The sequence below is a fragment of the Vicugna pacos genome, chromosome 2, assembly GCF_048564905.1.
Source record: "Vicugna pacos chromosome 2, VicPac4, whole genome shotgun sequence".
Classification (NCBI taxonomy): Eukaryota; Metazoa; Chordata; class Mammalia; order Artiodactyla; family Camelidae; genus Vicugna; species Vicugna pacos.
This window is the reverse complement of record NC_132988.1, coordinates 35,418,282-35,438,724: the sequence shown is the minus strand read 5'-3', so window position 1 is coordinate 35,438,724 and position 20,443 is coordinate 35,418,282. Positions and strand designations below refer to the sequence as shown.

General features: G+C 38.3%; 3 protein-coding genes across 4 annotated transcripts in view; 1 reads left to right on the top strand and 2 right to left on the bottom strand.

Annotated features, from left to right (window-relative positions):
- SMIM43 (small integral membrane protein 43) overlaps positions 1–3,726 on the bottom strand; it is a 33,018-nt gene extending 29,292 nt beyond the window's left edge. Inside the window, exon 1 of the mRNA XM_072937935.1 lies at positions 1,750–3,726. The gene's annotated coding sequence lies outside the window, so the exon portion shown is untranslated. The remainder of the gene's footprint in view (positions 1–1,749) is intronic.
- A 93-nt stretch (positions 3,727–3,819) lies between these two features.
- EXOSC9 (exosome component 9) lies at positions 3,820–13,172 on the top strand. Of its 2 annotated transcripts, none has more exons than XM_006217628.3 (12): positions 3,820–3,992; positions 4,348–4,442; positions 5,206–5,325; positions 5,442–5,544; positions 6,366–6,503; positions 7,169–7,251; positions 8,436–8,568; positions 9,678–9,766; positions 10,391–10,537; positions 11,104–11,288; positions 12,722–12,800; positions 13,025–13,172. In XM_006217628.3, the coding sequence occupies exons 1-12, from the start codon at positions 3,927–3,929 to the stop codon at positions 13,107–13,109; spliced, it is 1,323 nt and encodes a 440-aa protein (XP_006217690.1). In that variant the 5' UTR covers positions 3,820–3,926; the 3' UTR covers positions 13,110–13,172. The 2 variants fall into 2 exon arrangements, with proteins under 2 accessions (XP_006217690.1, XP_031547464.1); XM_031691604.2 differs by having other exon boundaries at positions 11,104–11,292; positions 12,684–12,800.
- Positions 13,173–13,556: 384 nt separating this feature from the next.
- Positions 13,557–20,333, bottom strand: CCNA2 (cyclin A2). The gene is made up of 8 exons (XM_006217626.4): positions 19,212–20,333; positions 18,187–18,427; positions 16,763–16,875; positions 16,346–16,569; positions 15,502–15,709; positions 14,953–15,066; positions 14,378–14,511; positions 13,557–13,873 (listed from the first exon to the last, which is right to left on the bottom strand). The coding sequence occupies exons 1-8, from the start codon at positions 19,422–19,424 to the stop codon at positions 13,825–13,827; spliced, it is 1,296 nt and encodes a 431-aa protein (XP_006217688.2). The 5' UTR covers positions 19,425–20,333; the 3' UTR covers positions 13,557–13,824.
- Positions 20,334–20,443: the final 110 nt, after the last annotated feature.

Genomic DNA, 20,443 nt, shown 5'->3' with positions numbered 1-20,443 from the left:
AATATACAGCACACTGATGGGGGACATTGATGGTGGGGGAAGCTGAATGTATGCAGTCGGGGGAGGCGGGGTATATGGGAAACTGTATTTTCCACTCAAATTTTCTGTGTTCTTAAAAATGCCTATTAAATTTTTAAAATCTATGTTGTCAAAATATAGCTCAGGTTTACATTGTAAATGAAAGTTATCCTTTTGAAAAATGAGTAAAGAGCAAGTTGGAAATCATTGTTTGGAAGTCACAACTTGCGCTGCCTAGCACAGTGTAGGAGGTCCCTAATTCCTTTTCTGCCTCTCCCTCAACCCAGAAATCTATAAGCCCTCAGTTAGCAGTACCCCTGGGGAAACTGGAGTGGATGACACCTGCAAGCATATTTTGCTTTTATGTTTTTGCTTTTTTTCCCCAGTGTAGATGATCTTTATTGACAAGTGTTAAGGGTGCAAAACAGTAACAAATCCAGAGAGATGGGAAGGGAAGTGGGCATGGCTCTCCTCCTCCATGTGAGGACCCTATAAACAGGCCAGTGGGATGGGAGCATTTGACTGTTTCCACTTTGGACCTAGCACCCACAGCGATGGACAAGACCAGGTGTATCTCTTTCTCCATGAGATTTGGATCAGGGCTCCTTCAACTTTCGTGTGTATATGAATCATCTGAAGAGGCTGTTCAAATGGATTGCAGGGCCTCTTTTTGCAAAGTTTCTGATTCAGCAAGTCTGGAGTAGGACCCGAGAATTTGGATTTTCATGCTGCTGCTGGCCAGTGGATCATATTTTAAAGTCACAAGAATTTTGATCATTTTGAAAGATAAAATCTGCTCAGTAAACGTTCTGGAATTTATAAAAGAGGAGCTTGGGACCAGCAATCTGGCTGAAAGGGACTGAGGAACTTCTTGGAAAGCTGTGTTTGCTTGACAAGCATGCCGTGTTTACTTAGAATCAGAGCTTAGTTGGTTGGACTCGGGTGATGGAGACTGTGAGGGGGGGCCTGAGAAAACCAGTAGCCCATGTTTTATTTTGCTCTCAGAGAGTTTTAACAGTATTTGTATCCCTTTAGATGGGTCATGTGTCTTGTAGGGAACCACGGTCTCCATCACTTCTGGCAGTCCCATAACTGGTCACCTTCAGTCATTTATAATCTGCCTGGACCCTGGAGCCATTTGACTTTGTAAACCCTGTACTAGATGATCCTTCAGACTCCTTATAGCCTTAAAATTATGAGATGTTATCTGTAGACTTCTCTTTTGTGCGAGAGAGGAAGTTACTACTAACACAGAAAAGCGCCTTTGCCACCGGTTATTTTCAACTACATATCTTCACACTGCAATGAGGAGGTTTCAGGTAAAAATAGCTTCATGAATACTCTAATTCCCACAACAATATAATCTAAGATGAACACAGGCATCTTCCTTTAAGAAAACTTGGTATATAAAATTAGAGATAGAAATTAATACATGTGTGAATAAACAAGGCAAAATATAAGTTTAGGGTTGCCAGATTTAGTTTAAAAATATAGGATGCCCAGTTACACTTGAATTTTAGGTAAACAACAAATTATGTTTTAGTATAAGTATGTATGATGCAGTATTTGGGGCAAATTGAAAACGCTTATACTAAAAAATCCTGCTGTTTATCTGAGATTCAATTGTAACTTAGCAGCCTGTATTCTATCTGGCAATCCATACTAGTTTCCTATTGCTGCTTTAACAAATTATTTCAAACTTAGTGGCTCAAAGCAACTTAAATTTATTACCTTACATTTCTGAAGGTCAGAAGTCTAAATGTGTCCCCAAGGTGATGTTCATTTTGGAGGAGGAATCCATTCTTTCGCCTGTTCCAGTTTTTAGCTGTCCACATTCCTTGGTTTGTGGGCCCTTCCTCAGTTTTCAAAGCCAGAGATACAGCATCTTCTCTCATCACTAACCTCTGTTTCTGTTGTCTCATTCCCTTCCTCTCCCATCTCCCTCTTATAAGCACCCTTGTGATTACATTGGGTCCACCTAGATAATCTCACCATCCTGAAATCCTTCATTTAATCACAGCTGCTAAATAACTTTTGCCTTACATAGTAACATAGATTCCTGGAATTAGGACAGGGCATTGGGGGGGGCATTATTCTCATAACAGTTATTTGAGTTACAAGTTTAAGCCACAATTATACATTCTACTTTTATTATTTTACTTCTAATTCTATTTCAGATATGATTTTATTTGTAGAAATCTAATTGGCACAGAATTTTTCTGGAATGTAGTCATTGTTTAGACACTAAACTGCATAATTTCCTACAGATTTTTATCAGTGGGTATGAATCTTCTTTTCATAGACGAGATCAAAGGTCTTCTGCCACATGCCTGAGACAGAGCCATATGCATACTTTTCTTTGTGTCCTGAATTACCCACACATTACAACAATCTGAGTGCAGTGGAAATCAACGTGTCCCCTGCTTCTCTTCCGTCTCATTTTGTTGTATTTATTATAAGCTGAAGACTGATAATTTTTTATTACTCTGAATATATAGGAAATATATAGGAAAAAATAATAATAGGAGAAATTATTTAAAAATCTTTTCAGATATTAACTATGTGTTTTCCAGGATGAGTCTTGAAAAACAACACGTGTCTTCTTGAAACATTTTCCTTTCCTGCAGATGATATCCTGTCTGCTCCTTCCCATCATGAAGGACTTACTAACTCAAATGTCACCTCTATAAACTGACCTCTTCCTGCAAGTAGCTCTATTAAAATAGCATCCTCAGTCTCAGAATTTCGTATGTGAAATTGTTTTACTTGTGTAGGTTTTTCATTGTTTGTCTCCAAAGAGAATGGAAATTCCTATGGAACAGGATCTTGTCCACCCTGTTTATCCAGCACTTGAATTATTCTTGGGACACAGAGGCCCTCATAAATAATGTAAGTAACTTACAGAGTACATGGATTGCATGTTTTTCATGTTCGGTACAATAAATTACATGAGATATTGAACACTTTATTATAAAATAGGCTTTGTGGTAGATGATTTTGCCCAACTGTAGGCTAATGTAACTGCTCTGAGCACTTTTAAGGTAGGCAAGGCTAAGCTGTGAGGTTCCTAGTTTAGGTGAATTAATGTATTTTCGATTTAGGATGGGTTTATCTGGACATAAATTCCACGTAAGTGAAGGAAGATCTGTACTATTTGATACTGCCTCTCCCCAAAAGCCAAATGATTGGCAACACGAACACACTTAAGTTCCTCTGTGTCTATAAAAATAAGTTTATACCTTAAAATGACTGGAGAAACTGTAAAAAAATAAATAGCAACTCTTGTTTCATCCAATGGCAGCTATAACACCATTAGTTACAAATTGAAAATATTCTTAATTCTTGTCAACTCAGGTCTACAAGGTTTCACCGTCAGCCCGTATTAATGCCCCAACTCACCGTCTCAACTTTCTTCTCCCTCCTCCTTTCCACTTACGCCCTTTCATTACAGCGTTTCTCCAAAGAATCTGATACAAACTCTGCCTCTGCAGCTTTCTAGCGGTCAGCCCTCAACTTCTCATCTGTAAAACAGCAATACCTGTCTAGCCTACCTTGCTAGAACCGAGGCTACGATGAAGTGTGACAGTGTACACTGATACTAATTTCTATCACTGGTGGTTACTTGGGATCCTTTTCTCCCCTACACTTCAAAATAAAAGAAAAAAGACCTCTCCGTTCAGAATTTAGCCTCCCTAAGCCCTTCGGCTTCCCTCGCCCAGCTCGGCCCTTTCGAACTTCGCTTTGAGCCTGCGCACTAGCGCGCTCAGCGTTTGCTTTCCCACCGTCAGCCGCCGCGCTTTGATGACGTCAACGTCCTGCGCCGCGGTGCGAGCAGCGCGCGTGTGAAAAGGCTCGGGTTCTCTTTTCCCCACGGATTCCAGTGCCAGTGGGTCCCCTGACCCGACAGCATGAAGGAGACACCACTCTCAAACTGCGAGCGCCGCTTTTTACTCCGTGCCATCGAAGAGAAAAAGGTAAACCGGGAACTTAGCGCTGCAGGAGCGCTGGGGTCGCACAGCGGCCCGCGCGCAGCCTTCCGCTTTGGGCGTACGGGCAGGCCCCGGGAGCCCCTGGGGCTGCGATCGACGTGTTCCCTAACCACACAAAACACCCCCAACCCCGCTCGAAGTATTTATTTGTCTCCAGTGGAATCTTTTGAAGGCTCTGGTCACTCCAGCCACTCAATGTCCAGGCACCAAGTTTCCACTCTCCTATGTGGAGTGGTTAGGAACCTACTTTTCTCCTAGTGCTCAGCCCAGAGCCTGGCATAAAATAGCTGCTCAAAAAATATTTGTATTAGGAATAAACGAGTGAATGTTGTGCTTACAGCGGCTGGATGGCAGACAAACCTATGATTATAGGAACATCAAGATCACATTTGGAACAGATTATGGGTGCTGCATTGTGGAACTTGGAAAAACAAGGTAACAATAGGTTCAAATTAGGTATAAGCTCAGTAGGGAGAAATTTAAATTTATTGATTCAGTTTACAAAGTAGCTGAGAAGTCTGGATAGTACTTTGTTTAGCTGCAAAAAATAAGTGTATTTTCTTTAATGCAAGACTTTGGTTTTATCGTCACACTTAAAATTTTTAATCATGAATATATTTTTTTTGTCACACGAGGATCACATAGTTCTTTCTGACCTTTAGGAATTATATATGTGACCAGCAGTGATTGCACTGAATTTGTTCCTGCATTTGTTGTCATTAAATAGAGCCTACTTTCCTCCTTTTCTGGAATGACATGAGAAATAGGTTTTTAATATTCACTTGGAAGTTGTGAGGATATTGGTCAAATAATGTTCCTGAACCTTGCCATACGAAAACTACAGAAGTCTCAAGTTTGCATGCCATCTTATATCACTAAATATTTGTTTTAGAAAAGAGAAGTAATGGTCATTGACTCTTTTAAAAATCCGTGGAATAGTCAGTGCTGTAACGAGAAGTGTTTTTTCCTGCCATCTCTTTGGGTATGCCGACCATGTGTTTTGTTTCTGTATATATTCTACTACTATACTTTATATGTAACTTCAGCCTCTAATGATATAGCATGCTGAACATGTGCTGAACTCAGCACAATATAAGATTGAAACTTAACAGGTGTCTGTTCTAGATTTCCTTTTTTTTTTCTTTTTAATTGTAAAGGAAGTACATTTAGTTAACAGATTTGTGCTTTATCTTTGCAGAGTTCTTGGACAGGTTTCCTGTGAACTTGTTTCTCCAAAACTCAATAGGGCAACAGAAGGTATTCTTTTTTTCAACCTTGAACTCTCTCAGATGGCTGCCCCAGCTTTTGAACCTGGCAGGTATTTACATTTTTTTCTTAGGCTGCTTTAGCCAGAGGAGAGCCTAACAGGGGTGAACTATTGTTTTACTGTCTGGTGTTATATTTCATGACCTTAGCCCATTCCTGTTTTCATAGGCAGTCAGATCTCTTGGTGAAGTTGAATCGCCTCTTGGAAAGATGTCTAAGAAATTCGAAGTGTATAGACACTGAATCTCTCTGTGTTGTTGCTGGTGAAAAGGTGGGGAATATGCCCAACATTCTTAATCTTAGGATGAGTATTATCAGTTCATGGATCCTTGTATCTAGACTTTGATTCTCAGAGCTTCAATTAACTCAGTTTTATACTAGTTCACTTTACTTCAGATGTTCCTCAGTGCTACCCATAGAACCTTGTGTCATGTCTTCCTGAGGGGGCAAAAAACATTGGTGGACATAGGAACTTGGATTTGTATACAAATTTCTTATTCAAAAAACATGTGGCTTTTCACATGTTCTCATTTTTTTTATGTTATTTAAGTGAGTTGATAGAAGCAGGTAATGTTTTCCTTTCTTTATGGATGAAAAACTGAAGAACTGATTAAATCCTTCATTCGGGTAGGTTTATTGACATATACAGGGCCGCATAGTGAGTCAGTGGTAGTCTGACATTGGAAATCTTACTCTGAGTATATTGCACGCGCTGATACTTCCTGTTTGTTTTACTTGTAAGATTATCATAAATACTGCCAAATAAAACCTGAGTTTGTGGTTTTTCATTTAGGAGACACAATTAAAACATAACTAGTCTTGGAGTTAGGAGAATCTTTGCACTAAATATAGAATGGTTCTGTTTACTCAGAGTAGATATTTTACGTTGTCAAATGACTCATAGAGAAATGAACTATTAGTATTTCAGATGTTGGTCTGGCTTAACGTTTTTCTAAATATATTTTTATTGATACAATAGAAAGAGTAACTGCATGTTTTAATAGCAAGAGAAAAATTTGCACATAGCGTTACTTTTCTTTATAAATAACCTCTGTGATTTAGGATTTAGTCTTGTCTTAAATTCACATTCAGGTTTGGCAAATACGTGTGGATCTGCATTTATTAAATCATGATGGAAATATTATTGATGCTGCCAGCATTGCTGCAATTGTAGCCTTATGTCACTTCCGAAGGCCTGATGTCTCTGTCCAAGGAGATGAAGTAACACTGGTAAGCTCCCACCATGTGAGCCAGGCTCCTTCTTATGAATAAATGAATATCCTTGATGTGCAGACAACTTGTATTTAATGAAGCCCCGTAGTAAATGGCAATTAGATATGTCCTAAAATTTATTCACAATGCAAAAACTAAATATGGTCACAGTTGCCCTTGAAATCTCTCAAATCTCCTGTGTTGACATGTTTGTCAGTGAAAGCACACTCTAGTTCTAGAATAGAACTAGATGGCTTCTTTGCATTGAGCATTAGATGAAGTGGTTGGCTTATGCTTAGGGGGCATGTGTGAAAAATACATTATTTTCATGTGTTCCCAGTGAGATGCTTGTGCTTACTCTGTGCCAAAAACCCATTAGAAACAAACACCTGGAAGGTGATAGTTACATAGCTATATATTTACTAAAAAGTGAATAATTTACTAACAATGAGGGGATTTTATGGTTTGTAAATTTACCTCTATAAAGCTTTTTGACAAATGCGTAAAGTTTTAAGGCACATGAATGGCTAAGTCAAATAGGTAATTGCAAAAGAAGTTATTTAGATACTCACTGAGGATTCAAGGGATTTTATTTTTTATTTTAATATTTGATGTACAAGATGATTTTTTTGTCTGTTTATAACTTAGTGGCTGTAATTATTCAAGCTTTTATTTTCACACAGTACACACCTGAAGAACGTGATCCTGTCCCATTGAGCATCCACCACATGCCCATTTGTGTCAGCTTTGCCTTCTTCCAGCAGGGGTGAGTCTCATCCTTGTCATGGGCCGAAGTTATAAATGCAGCCATGAACTTTTTTGTTCTGCTCAGATGTGCCATAGACAAGTGAACAAACCCCTCCTTTAATACTAAAGTGTCGTATAGTTTTTTCTTTGTAAGAGCATCAGTTGGCAAAGCACTTTCTCAGTGGAAGTGAGAAACTCTCCCATAATGAAGAGGCTTCACGTTTGTCTTTTCATGGCTTTCTTGTAAATTTATGCATTTACTGCAGTGTGGTAGTGTGTGTCTTTCCTAGAGATGTACAGATGTTAGGCTCTAATTTGGTAAAGTGGGATGAGAAGTACTGCAGATTAACGGAAGACAGAGGACTTTGGAGCTTACCAGCTGAAGTAGTTATAGGAGCAGGTCACATGGGGAATGGTTCACAAATGGGAAAAAAATCTAGTTTTCTTCAGCTCTACAGCTGTTTCTTCACAACTCACTGCTAATTCACCCTACAACAGAAAACCTGGAAGCTTAGGTCCATGTAAGTTGTCTTCAAATGAGAGCTCAAGCCTTAAATTTCTTAAGAAACAAAGAGGGGTGTAAATATTTTAGTAACTTTATGAATAAGAACTGGAGAAAAGCTTTCATCTTTCAGTCATTGTATAGAATTTTATTAGCGGGAACTAGACCAGCACTGTACAGTAGAATTACATGAACCCTGTATGTAATTTTAATAGCCACATTTAAAAGGTAAAAGGAAACAGTTAAAATTAATTTTGATGTATTTTATTTTACTTAATATATCTAAAATATTATTTTAACATGTAATCAGTATCTTAAAAATTATTCATGAGATATTTTACATTTTATTTCTACTAAGTCTTTGAAATACAGTATTTTACATTAATAGTACATCTCAATTTGAACTAGCCACATTTCAAGGACTTGGCACCTTGAGTAAAGGCTAACATTGCACAGTGTGGAAGTAGTGTTTTTTTTTTAAATGAGCTGGTAGAACCTGGAAGAAATTCAAAGTACAAGATATTAGGGAAACTTTAAAATTAATGTTATAATAATTCTTTTGTCTCATTTCACATTAAAGTGACTCACATTCATAGGCTCATAACGTCACTGCATTGACTTTATTATAATGCTGTCTTTTTAAAAACTTCATTATGTTAAAATTGACAAGCATTAAGCCTCATATTTAACATTTATTTCAGGACATACTTACTGGTGGATCCCAATGAGCGAGAGGAACGTGTAATGGATGGCTTGCTGGTGATTGCCATGAATAAGCATCGAGAGATTTGTACCATCCAGTCCAGCGGTGGGATAATGCTGCTGAAAGATCAAGTCAGTGCTTTGACTAGTATTCCATTAAGAATGGCTCTCTTCCTTTTAGAAACTTTTTCTCGTTTTTTAACTGAAATCCAACAAAGATATTTTCAATGACAGATTCTAGGATGTGTTAGAATCTGGCTTCAGTACTGTCGTTATGCTCTGTTGACTTGTGGCTACATGGGGTCCTCCTTGCTCCCTTGCTGCTCCCATAGATGGCCCTGCAGAGTCTAAACCTTCGAGGTAGAGGAATACTTTTTTCCTTCCAGTGAGGAAAGAAATTTATATCCCTATTTTTTTTTTAAGTGTAAAAAAGTAGAAATTGGGGTAAAAATATGGTTTAACTTTGGGAATTTGTGTGCCGTGAGCAGTTTTTCTCAGATGCAGCTACATGCAGGATTCACATGGGGGCTTGTAGGAGATAGACTGCCGTGTAGCACACAGTGCAGGTGGCTAAGAGCACAGAAACAGCTTAGTTTGGAATTCCAGCTCTGCTTTACACTACGTGACCTTCAGCAGGTGATTTCAGGTTTGTGCCTCAGTCTCTTTATTTGTGAAAAGGGGAATAATGTTACTGTCAACACCCTCTTGTTAGGAGGATATAATAGATATGGGCATATTGTACTGTGTAACATACATTAGTGCAGTAAATGTTAGTGTCTGTTATCATCATTATCATTATTACCAGCATCGTGACCACTACCAGATCCCTGTTTCCAAGGATTCTAATCCATTAGGTCCCCGAGGCCTGGGAATCTTTACTTTATAAAAGCTTCCTGGGGGTTACTGTGCAGCCATGTCTTGAACAGAACTGTGGATCAGTCATACAGAAAGTAAGTTAGTGCATCCCTGAACATGTGTGGCTATGGCCTGTGCTGTGGTCACTTTTACATTGTCATAGAAGAGTTTTTGGGTGAGTTCCCTTGACATCATCTAAAAATAACTCTCACATCTTGACTTAATTTGTGTTTACATTGTATTATGTTCATGTTCGTTGTATTATTATGAAAAAAAAGGCTTAATTTTTAAAGGTCAAAAAACTAATCTCACGTTTTTAGTTTTGTTAGAGAAAGCTGTTTGATTTATTATCTCTAAATAACAGAGTTCACTTATTTTATAAATAGGTTTTGAGATGTAGTAAAATAGCTGGTGTGAAAGTAATGGAAATTACAGAGCTAATACAGAAAGCTTTGGAGAACGACCAGAAAGTTAGGTAAGTTTAATTTTTTTAGAACTGAATGGTTTTTTTATAGATTTTTTTTCTGTTAAGGACCTTTCTCACACAAGCATAACCAGTTTTTACACTCAGTCTTTCCTTATCTGTTAATCTCAGTTGCATGTACTACTCAATGTTTTTTGAAAGTTAATGAAACTGTTATATTTTATTACAGTTTGAACAGTCTGAATTGAAAAGCCACATGACATTTTTCTTTTAGAAAAATTAACATTTTCTTAGGAGAAAAGAATCTGATAACTCACATTCACAGAAAGAACACAAACTGGTGTTGATTACAGTCTCTTCTTACTGTGTGACATTGAGCAACATCAATAACCCAGCACTTCAGTGTCTTCTTCTGTAATATGGGAGGTTAATGCCTACCTGGTAGGGCTGGTTTGAGGATTGGAGAATAATATACTTTAATAAGTGGTTAATTATAGTAACTTCTTATCACTCTTGATAGGCATAATAAATTGGTGAGGTTAAGTTACTTAATTTCTCATCCAATATTTCTCATCTATCAAAAGGATAAAATAATTAACTTTTTCCCCCCTTCCTATCTTCTCTCCCATCTCTCATTCCCCCTTTGCTCCCCACTCCCCCAAAAAATCCACACAGGAAAGAAGGTGGCAAGTTTGGCTTTGCGGAGTCGATAGCCAATCAAAGGATCACAGCATTTAAAATGGAAAAGGCCCCCATTGATACCTCCGATGTAGAGGAAAAAGCAGAAGAAATAATTTCAGAAGCTGAACCTCCTTCAGAAGTGTATCTTTATTGGATTTTTTTTTTCAGCAACAAAAAGATTCTCAACACTTTTGGCATTATTAGGGCTCTGTGAAGTGTTTGCGTACTGAAATTTATTTTCTGAAAACATTTAAGATACATTAATGTTTTATTATATTAAGTTGATGGTATAACATTCACCTTCTCTTCATCTATCCTACAGAAACCAGAAATTTCTCTATTATAAGAACCAATTTACAGCATTTCATTTTCCTTTGGAAAATTGTTCTTTAATCTCAGTGCATCATCAAGTACTTCATACACTGTTACACATTGTTCTTAAAGTTCATTCATTCAACACATTTATTACAACTAAAATGTTCAGAGCCAGTGTGTCTCTTGATATTTCTCACCAATTGTGTCCATAAAATCTTAACCAGTTACACATTTTTCTTCATTGTTCAGCCATAGATAGCTTAGTAAATCTTTTTTCCTGAGAATTTGAGGCACACTTCCATCAGTCTTAAAGTAGAAAACTTCTATTCATCTTTTTCAGCACTGCATCAAATAGTGATATTTTTGTTATTCAACTTATTTAACTTGCTAAGTGTTTCTAAACCTGTGCTATGGACCCCTGGAACAGCCCAAATTGGAGAGGGAATAGAAAACTCCTGGGGTGACCTTGAAGACTCTGAAAAGGAAGACGACGATGAAGGTGGCAGTGATGAAGCAATCATTCTTGATAGTATAAAAATGGACACTGGAGTAGGTATCTCTAATATTGGAAGCCAAGGTATGTGATTTATATAATATATATATGGATCTTACTTTTATATTAGCAGTTACTTTTTTTAGAGGGGCTAAATATTTTGTAATTTCAGCTTAACTGTTGAGGCTAACTGCAGTCTTAACTCCAGTTCTTTTCTAAAGGAATATGCTTATCTCTGTGGAGTGGTGGTATTCTTTGGTATGTAAATGTAGGTGCATTTTTAAGTTTTTTCCTTCTGTATATTTATCTGGGCCAGTTTTAAGGGGATGAGTTCCTTAAACTCATTCCTGCATATTTTTCCTTTGTATAGTTTCTAGACTCAAACATAAAGAGGCAGTATCATAATGTATTAGTATTAGAAATGTTCTGTATCTCTCTACACCGTCCAGTATAATGGCCACATGTAGCCATTGGGTAGTAAAATGTAGCCTGTCTAACCGAGGAATTCTAAATTTTAACTCTAGTTGATATAAGGTTAAATAGCCACGTGTGGCTACCATGTTAGACCGCTGTAGGACATACACAAGTCTAGAGGTACATAGATACTGGTAGTGCTGGATGTTCCTTGTATTCTGAAAGCAGAACTAGAGAAATTGTTCTTACCTGTGGATGTTTTTATTTTTAAAACCAGTTTCTTCCTTGGCTCATGCTGGAAAATAATCATGAATTGGTTTTTTATGTACTAAAAACAGAAATCATACAAGGAAGGATCTAGGAAGTAGGCTGGTGGAGAACTAAAGGATACACGTACCAAATGTCTAAACTTGGCTGAGAAAATAGTAAAGTGTAATGCACATACCTGCCTGCCTTCAAGGAAGATGATTACCTGTAAACACTAAGAGCCTGCTAGGGTTTTTTGTAAGGGAAAAAACAAAATTCCTGTTGATTGGGGACCCCCTCCCCATTTACCAATGGTTATTTCTATTTAGTATTATTCTTCCAGACCTTGTTCCATGTATTTATTTACTATATATTTATACTGATATAAGCTGTTTAAAACTATGAATAAATCTTTAGTTTTCCCATGTCATCACAGAAATACTAAGATAATTGGGAGGATGGAGTAGGTAAAACATTTCTAAAGCATATGAACAAAGTGAGAAACTCATACAGATGGCCAGCAATGATTTTAGAATGTATATGCCTTTTGACCCAGCAATTCTGCTTCTAGGTATTTTCCTTCTAGTTTTGTTTATAATATAATATGGAGAAATTAAAAATTTAGATCTTCAAAATTAGGAAATTCTAACAGAGTAGCTAATTTTGAATACATTTTTCAGAGCTCCAAGGAATAACCTGAGGGAAGGGAAGAACTAAATAGCAGGTCTGTAAGCCTCTACCCAGAGTAGCCTGGGCTCTGCCTGAATGGAAATGGAGCTTTAGAACCATCAGTATAATTCTGTGTGGAAACTTCCCAAGGGATTACTTATATTCCTTTCTCAACATTTTTCTTAAAGATGCCCCTATAGTACTCTCAGACAGTGAAGAAGAAGAAATGATCATTTTAGAACCAGATAAGAACCCAAAGAAAATAAGGTAACAAATTTCTGGTTTATTTCAAAAGTATATATGTATACATATACTTAAAGACTTCTTAGAGGTTTGCTGTCTGGTTTTATTGTCACCTTACGCTACTGTAAACAAAGACAGCTTTTTCATTAGCAATTTACAGTATTCTGCGGTCATGATTTAGATCCCCAAAATAGGAGGCAAAATGGTACTAATATACTGTTAAAACTATTAATTTACTTTGTTCACAGAACACAGACCATCAGTGCAACACAAGAAAAAGCACCAAGTAAAAAGTCAGTGAAAAAGAGAAAAAAGAAGAGAGCTACTAATTAAAGTTCACATAGTTGTGTATTTGTGTATATAACTATTAAAAAGGTATTTATTCAGTGCTAACAACCTTGGGTATTATTTTATTCACAAAATCCATTATAAAATCAAGACATTTCTTTATAGTTTTTTTACATTATGCTTTTTAAAATAAACCTCTGGAGAACTTTTAAGACAAGTTTTAAATAACTGTCACTTTGGTATGTAAAGTGTACAAGTTGATGAATGAAAAAGCATTTTCATAGTGTGTACAAAGGCCTGAAAGACTTGCCCCAGGTCAACCAACTGACCCAGTTTCTTATGGAAATGAATGTCAGCACCTGTCTGTTTTCCTAAAACTATGATTTTAGGAGACAGTTTCCCAGTCCCCATGCTTTAGTAAACTGAATTTTTCCGAGTGAAATCCTGAAGTCAAATTTTTTACTTCAAATTAAATTTTACTTACAAACCAAGTTTTCCAAATCAATTTATTAATTCTTATCCTGACAGCTGGCATAATACTTTAACAAAACCACTTAAAATTAGCCAAATATCTAAGATACTTACATGTACAAAAGATATACAAATTAAAACCATTTAAGAAGTAATAGATACCATAATTTGTACTTGACCATAAGTTCTGTATTCAGAAATGATTGTAAAATTAAAACCTAAGATAAAATCTGTACACCATATACTTTGAGTGATTTACATCTTAGAAAACAAAGGCAGTCTTTCACTGTTACACATTTAGTGTCTCTGGTGGGTTGAGGAGAGAAACACCATGATACCTGTAAGTGGGGAAAAAAATCCACTTTTAGTAAACATTCACTGGGTGAATCAGATCATGAAATGAAACATATACCAGAAACTCACAAATGCTATTTCTGTCTACTTGAGTTAAGAATTATAAAATCTTTGTTTGGTAGCCCAAACATGTATGGGTGCCCCGTTCCTTTTCCCTCCTCCTCCAAGTACAGGAAGGGGGGAGGGTATAGCTCAGGGGTAGAGTGCCTGCTTAGCACGCACAAGGTCCTGGGTTCAATCCCTAGTACCTCCACTGAAATAAATACATACAAATAAATAAACAAACCTAATCCCCCACTCAAAACAAAACAGGACAGAAAGCATTAACTACAGCCTACTCAAAACACCTGGCCTGCTAAGAGAACAGCTTAAGGAGGCTGTGCCTGATTTGTCACTCCCTTAATAAAGTTCAAATGTCAACGATCTCTGAACCATATGATAGCCTGGAAAAGCAAGCTTCTTTAATATCTATTCATGTTAATTCTTACTTTGGATTTTTGTACTTTTCTCTTATCGACTGTTGTGCATGCTGTGGTGCTTTGAGGTAGGTCTGGTGAAGGTCCATGAGACAAGGCTTAAGAGTTTCCAGCGTATATCCAGTCTTTTGTACTAATGATTCAGGCTACAGGAGGGAGTAGAAAGCCATTGAGTTTGTTTTTAGTAACAGACAATAAACGCAACATTAGTTGGCATTAAGCTTGAGTTTTGTTAAACTTCAGTACTAACAAATCCAACCAACAGAACTTCCAATTTTCTCAAGCTATTAGTCCATCTCTTTTGCTGATTTTGATCAGTTTTTACTATTTTCCCTGCCAGCAGCAGGTCTCATGGCCCAAATTCTTTGAGCACACCTTTCACATCCAAGTAATAAGCTTTCTACCTAACAGATACTATTAAACAGGTAAGACTAAGACACTTTAAACACTGTGGATGGTTGAACAACTTTTCCAGGTCAGTACATCCAGACAACCATCAGTTGTATCAGGTGATTATTTAACTTGTGTGGCACGAGCATTTAAGTCACAAGTCACGAGGTAGTATGTGAAGACGTCGTTGTACGTACCCAGCTTTGTCCCGTGACTGTGTAGAGTGCTAAATGAAAGGCTGCTCCAGCGATAACTGATGGCAAATACTTCAGATATGGGTCAGCATCTATCAAACTTAACTCTCCCAAAAACTGGAATGAAAGAATAAACATACTTTGTAATCATAAGAGCTGTGGAATTCAAACCTCAGGTTCTTGCCTTCTGACCCTTTTTTTTTGTCTTAAGATTAGCTCTATAGCAACCATGGTGAGAAATCTCCATAGCCACATCTTTAAATATATCCACTATCTTAGTGCTTTGTTTCATTCTCATCCTGTATTTTTCCTTGTAATAGCTCTAAAAACAACTCTTTTGGCTACCATTTCCCAAGACTGCATCCTCATACCACTACTTCTAGTGTTTTCACAATTTATATTTCTCTTGCCAATGATAGGCTGTCTTCCATACTGCAGCACTCATCTGTTCCCAGAATACTAAATCCCATGACTAAGGTTGTATAATGAAACTAGGGCTTGCCCCTAGTTATGACCTTAGAATCTTCATTCAACAAAATGAAAAGAACTTACCATTGCTAAACTTTCAACTTTGCAGTTTGCAGACTGCTGGTGTAGAAAGTACTGGGTAAGAAACTGATTTATTGTTGGTGCAGCTAAGTCAAAAGCAAGGACTTTCAAAACTAGGTGCTCCATTCTCAGAACTTGTTTCTTGGTATAAGTGTCATCAGTAATGTATACAAATTCTGCTACTTCTGGCGGGTATATTTCTTCAAACTTTCTACAGTGGAAGAAATTTTAAGTAATCAGTCCATCTAAAGGAAAAGCAATTTGTTTATCCCCCTTGAAATCCCTTAAGCAAAATAAATGGGATGAACCCAAAACCTATACCCTGAACCAGTTGCCTGTTTTCACTGATACTTGGCCATTTCTAGCGGACACTGGGTAAATGCTAATTAGAAGACCCAAATATTTCTCCACTGCAGTCAAAAGAAATAAATGAGAGGCACAAGACTTCCCAAGATGGGAAAAATACCAGAGTTCAAATAACTGAAAATTCAGGTTATTTTCTCAGAAAAATAAATGCGTTATATTTTAGTTTTCACGCCTTAATGGGGAAAAGATAAGATTTTGCTTATATGCTAGAAAGTACTTTACAATGGAACGAACCACACTTTGTAATCCAGTCCCAGTGTATTAATAAAATGTCACCAGTCTCCAGGTTCACTCAAGAAGGTACCCCGAAATCCAGTAATGTCCTAAATTTTAAAAGTTTCATCCACACCACCCCTAAAATAGTTGCTGACTCTCTGCCTTGTGTAGTATATTAAAAATCGCACTTTAAAAACCACAATTTCTCCCCTACACAAAAAGTACTACTAACCACTTTTAATCCAACAAACCAAGTTGGACTTACGAGGCTAACAGCATAGCAGCGGTGCCCACAAGCTGAAGTTTTCCTCTCAACACAGACATCGATGAAAGAAACCTATCAATGTAGTTCACAGCCAAATGCAGGGTCTCATTCTGTAGTTTATATTCTTCTCCTACTTCAACTAACCAGTCCACGAGGATAGCCCTCATACTGTTAGTAATGTCTGGCTGTTTCTTCATGTAACCCACTTTAGGCTTACATTTAACCTGTTGAGAAAGTTACTTAGTATAGTGTTAAAATTGCAATTAGATTATTCTGCCATTAACAGACGCTACATGCTACAAACATAAGTATAGCATTAGAGTACTCCACAGGCAGTTAAAAACTTGAAAACATTATCCTCTCAATTTCACTTCAACAGAGTGAATAAAGTATGAAGTGGATTCAGAGAGCCTTTACCTCCATTTCCCTAAGGTATGTGTGAATGTCCTCGTGGTAGTCTGGTACTTCATTAACACTCACTGGCTTTTCATCTTCCAGTACAATTGACATGTCCATAGTATGTGGTGACTCTGGGAGAGTTCAAAAGTACAATGAAGTTCACTTTCAATTTTCTGCTTAATAGCAAAGTTAAATTTAATAGTTAAACTGAATAGCTAAAAGTGATTGCCCTTGTAAAGAGGCCCATACTACCAAAGTATTTATTTTATCCAGCTAAAATCTTTTCATGACAAAGTACATAGAAGATTTCATTCTGATTTTAGTACCTCTGTTCACTTAGCTTTGGAATAATTTTAATTAAAAAGAAAAAATACTGATAGGCCATTAACAGGAAAATGAGTTTGAGGAGCAGGTATTATTTTAAAGTATCATTCATCTCCCATGACAGGAATACAGTTCTGTTAGGACAAAGCTAAAATCCAAGTTTTGAGATATCAAGGATTTGTCACAAGAGTTTGCAGAACCCCAAAGTCTGACATACTCAAAGCACAATCTAGGCAATAACTAGAAGCAGTGCTAACAAATGTGTTCAAAGAGAAAATCAGATTTGTTATATGTTCACACATATTAACACTACAATCAATGGGTGATTCTTTTTTTGTAAATTTAAATTATTTTTAGAGGCAAAGAATATCACCCATTATTCTTACTTCAGGGTTTACTTTCAGGTTAAAATCTGTTGCAAATTTTAAATAAAAATACACAAAATTATTCTATTTCCAAAGGACTTCCCTGCTCCTCCCAGACCACCCCTCATCAATAAAGCTAAACTGAGAATGGATTTCATGAGCTGTCCAGTGACTCAATAGCCTGATGGCAAAGAAGCAGCATAAACTGTAGGCAGAGCCATTTGCAGCAGCTACTCTATATTACATGTGGTTAAATGCAAACATTCATGGTTCAACTACTAACTCACAGGACAATGTCCTCCTCTGGTATCAGAGGATTACTCAGACTGGTTTTACAGAAACAAAATTTTAAAGCTGTAAGAGATGTTGGCTGTCACATAGCTGCATCCTCAAATAGCACTTTCTGAAGTGGTAATGTACAAAATGAGTCTTAAGAATACAAGTAAATATATTCTCCCAACCAAGCATATATTTCCAGGGTCAGATTAAAGTGAATGAGATCTAATTCTGGGATGAAATTGATGTGATTAGCAGTGTACCAAAAGGACCAGATTAGGATCCTTTTGTAGGTCATTAGGTCTCATATTAACTGTGAGGTCTGAGATAAGTCACACCCTTTCTAAACTTGATACATTAAACCTAACAATTTAGAAAGGATCCGGTAAAATAATGTCTTAAAAGACAGAATATAATTAATCCAATCTATTTAATAATTATGACTACATTGATTTGATATAGATACTGTAAACTTACCAAAACTACCATCCATTGGGTAATCAAGAGGTACCAGTGGTTTTCTTGGTCCAGGTAAAGTAATAGCTGAATTAAACGCCAAGACATCTTCACTTTCTGGTTTTTTAGATTCAGCTGGCCTCTTTTGAGTCTCTTCTGCTTCATCCACATGAATGGTAAATGGAGGCTGTTTATTGTTTGCTTTCCAGGGAGGAACAGTGACATGCTCATCATTTATAGGAAGATCCTTAAGAGGTGCAACCTAAAAAATAAATAACTGGCTTTGAGCCTATTAATGGTTTTGCTTTCATCCCCTTATCGGTCTCAGCCTCTGCGTTTACTCCCAAATGCATTATCAGGAAAATTAAACTTTCTGGGGCAAAATCCAGGCAAGGAAATTTGAGTAGTTGGAGAAATAAGGGATGTTCTAATTTGTCACAGGCATTCCTGGAAAGGTTTTAGAGTCATGCTAAGTGGAATTATGCAAAATTAATCAAGGCCACGAGATGGGTGGAGTGGTAGGCCGAAAGATGACATAATTTAGGAAAGAAATGGCAACAAAGTGGTTCACCTCTCTCGCCCCAGGGTGGAGCAACAGAGCAAATCCGGTAAGATGGCGGAATTGACCAAAAGCAAAGTATTCTTTATACCCTTTCCCAAAATAAGAGATAATGTCTTAACTATATGGGGAGGATGAAGGAGGTCCGGGCAGTGCCTGGGGCTTACAAGTCGAGAGAAAGGCGCGGAGGCGGGTAAAGACCACACTCACGTTACAGGGCTTGCTTTGACCCCATTATCTATAGAAAAATACTCCCAACAGACAGCAAACAGGCAGCATAAATGCATAGTGCTGGCAGGGAGAGTAGTGGGAGAAACCAATGGGAGTAACGTGGCATCCCACACTCCAGAAAACCAGGGGTCAAGGGACTCTAAACCCTGGCCTCCCGCAAAAAGCCCAGCGAATACTTTCTAGCCACTCTGCCGACTAAATCCACGCAAAATTCCCGCTCGGCCCACCGTCGGACAGATATCGCTTATCTCTTTACCCGTCGCGTCTTAGGCCTCTGCTGTGGCGCTGCACCCCGCGAGTTACCAGCCTTCAATACCGCCAGCCCAGCCCGGGTCCGAGGCTGCTGGGCGGGCGCCGCCTTCTCGGGGTTGATGTTCTCCTGGTCCTCCTGGAGCGCCGCCTGCTGCAATGTTAGCAGCGCCGAGCCCGCCTCGCGGGCCGCAGGCCCGGGCGCGGAGCTGCCCAACATCACTGCTCCCAGAGGCGCGGCGGGATCAGCCTGCGGCGCCAAGCAGCGTGCACTTCGTTCCGCCGACCCCGCCGAGGAACACTCCAGCCGTACCCGTCAGCCACAGCCCGGGCCAGCCTGCCCGCCTGCTTGGGATCGCGTAGGGCCGAGGAGGTTCCAAAAGGCGGAGGCAGGCACTGCGGGCGTGGAGAATCAAGGACGCCCCCGAAATGAAGCGAGCAGCCCGCCGGAGCGGCGGCTGTTCATGCAGTTCAAGTATCCCGCGACTATTGAAATGGACCAATGAAAAGGGCCGAGACCCGTGACGTCACTCGGGGCGACGCGGTGGCAGGCGAGTGAAGGCGGCTGCGAAGGCAACCGAGCAGGGGCGGAGCGCGGCGAAGAAAGGAGGAAGTCCGCCTGCGCCGGGCAGAGAGGCGGGGCCAAAGTTTACGATAACTTTATCACAGGCAGTAGGCGGTTTCTATCTCAGGGCAAAGGCTGTCTCTAGAATAAACTAAATTAAACTTTAGCATTTATTAGTGGGCTGCCCAGGCCTTCAATCCTAGGACCTCCAATTAGTTTGACTAGTTTCCTAAGGTCTAAAATCTGATCCGGCCATTTACTGGCCTGGTGGTCTTGTTCAAATTATTCAATGTCTCCAATTCTCGGTTTTCTTATGTTAATTAGGAGTAATAACATCTACGCATTACACAGTTGTCGTTAGTATTAAATACCGTGCGTAAATCATTTAACTCGCTGCTCGAGTAACTGATACTCAAGTGGGAGACTATAATGTCATCATACCATTTAGGTGTTTCCTCACAGTCTTACGCTTTTTTATTTTTCCTAATGAAGATGCAATTAATTTAAGGAGCCACCTTGAACTACTGTTGATATGTATAACCGATAGTAAGATACTACAAGAAATTGAACTTTTTTCCCCAAGCTGTGGCAGCCAACAAAAAAGCACCAAGTAAAATTCTAGTGACCTGGATATAATTGTGTTCAATTTGTTTAAATATAGTAAAAACAATATG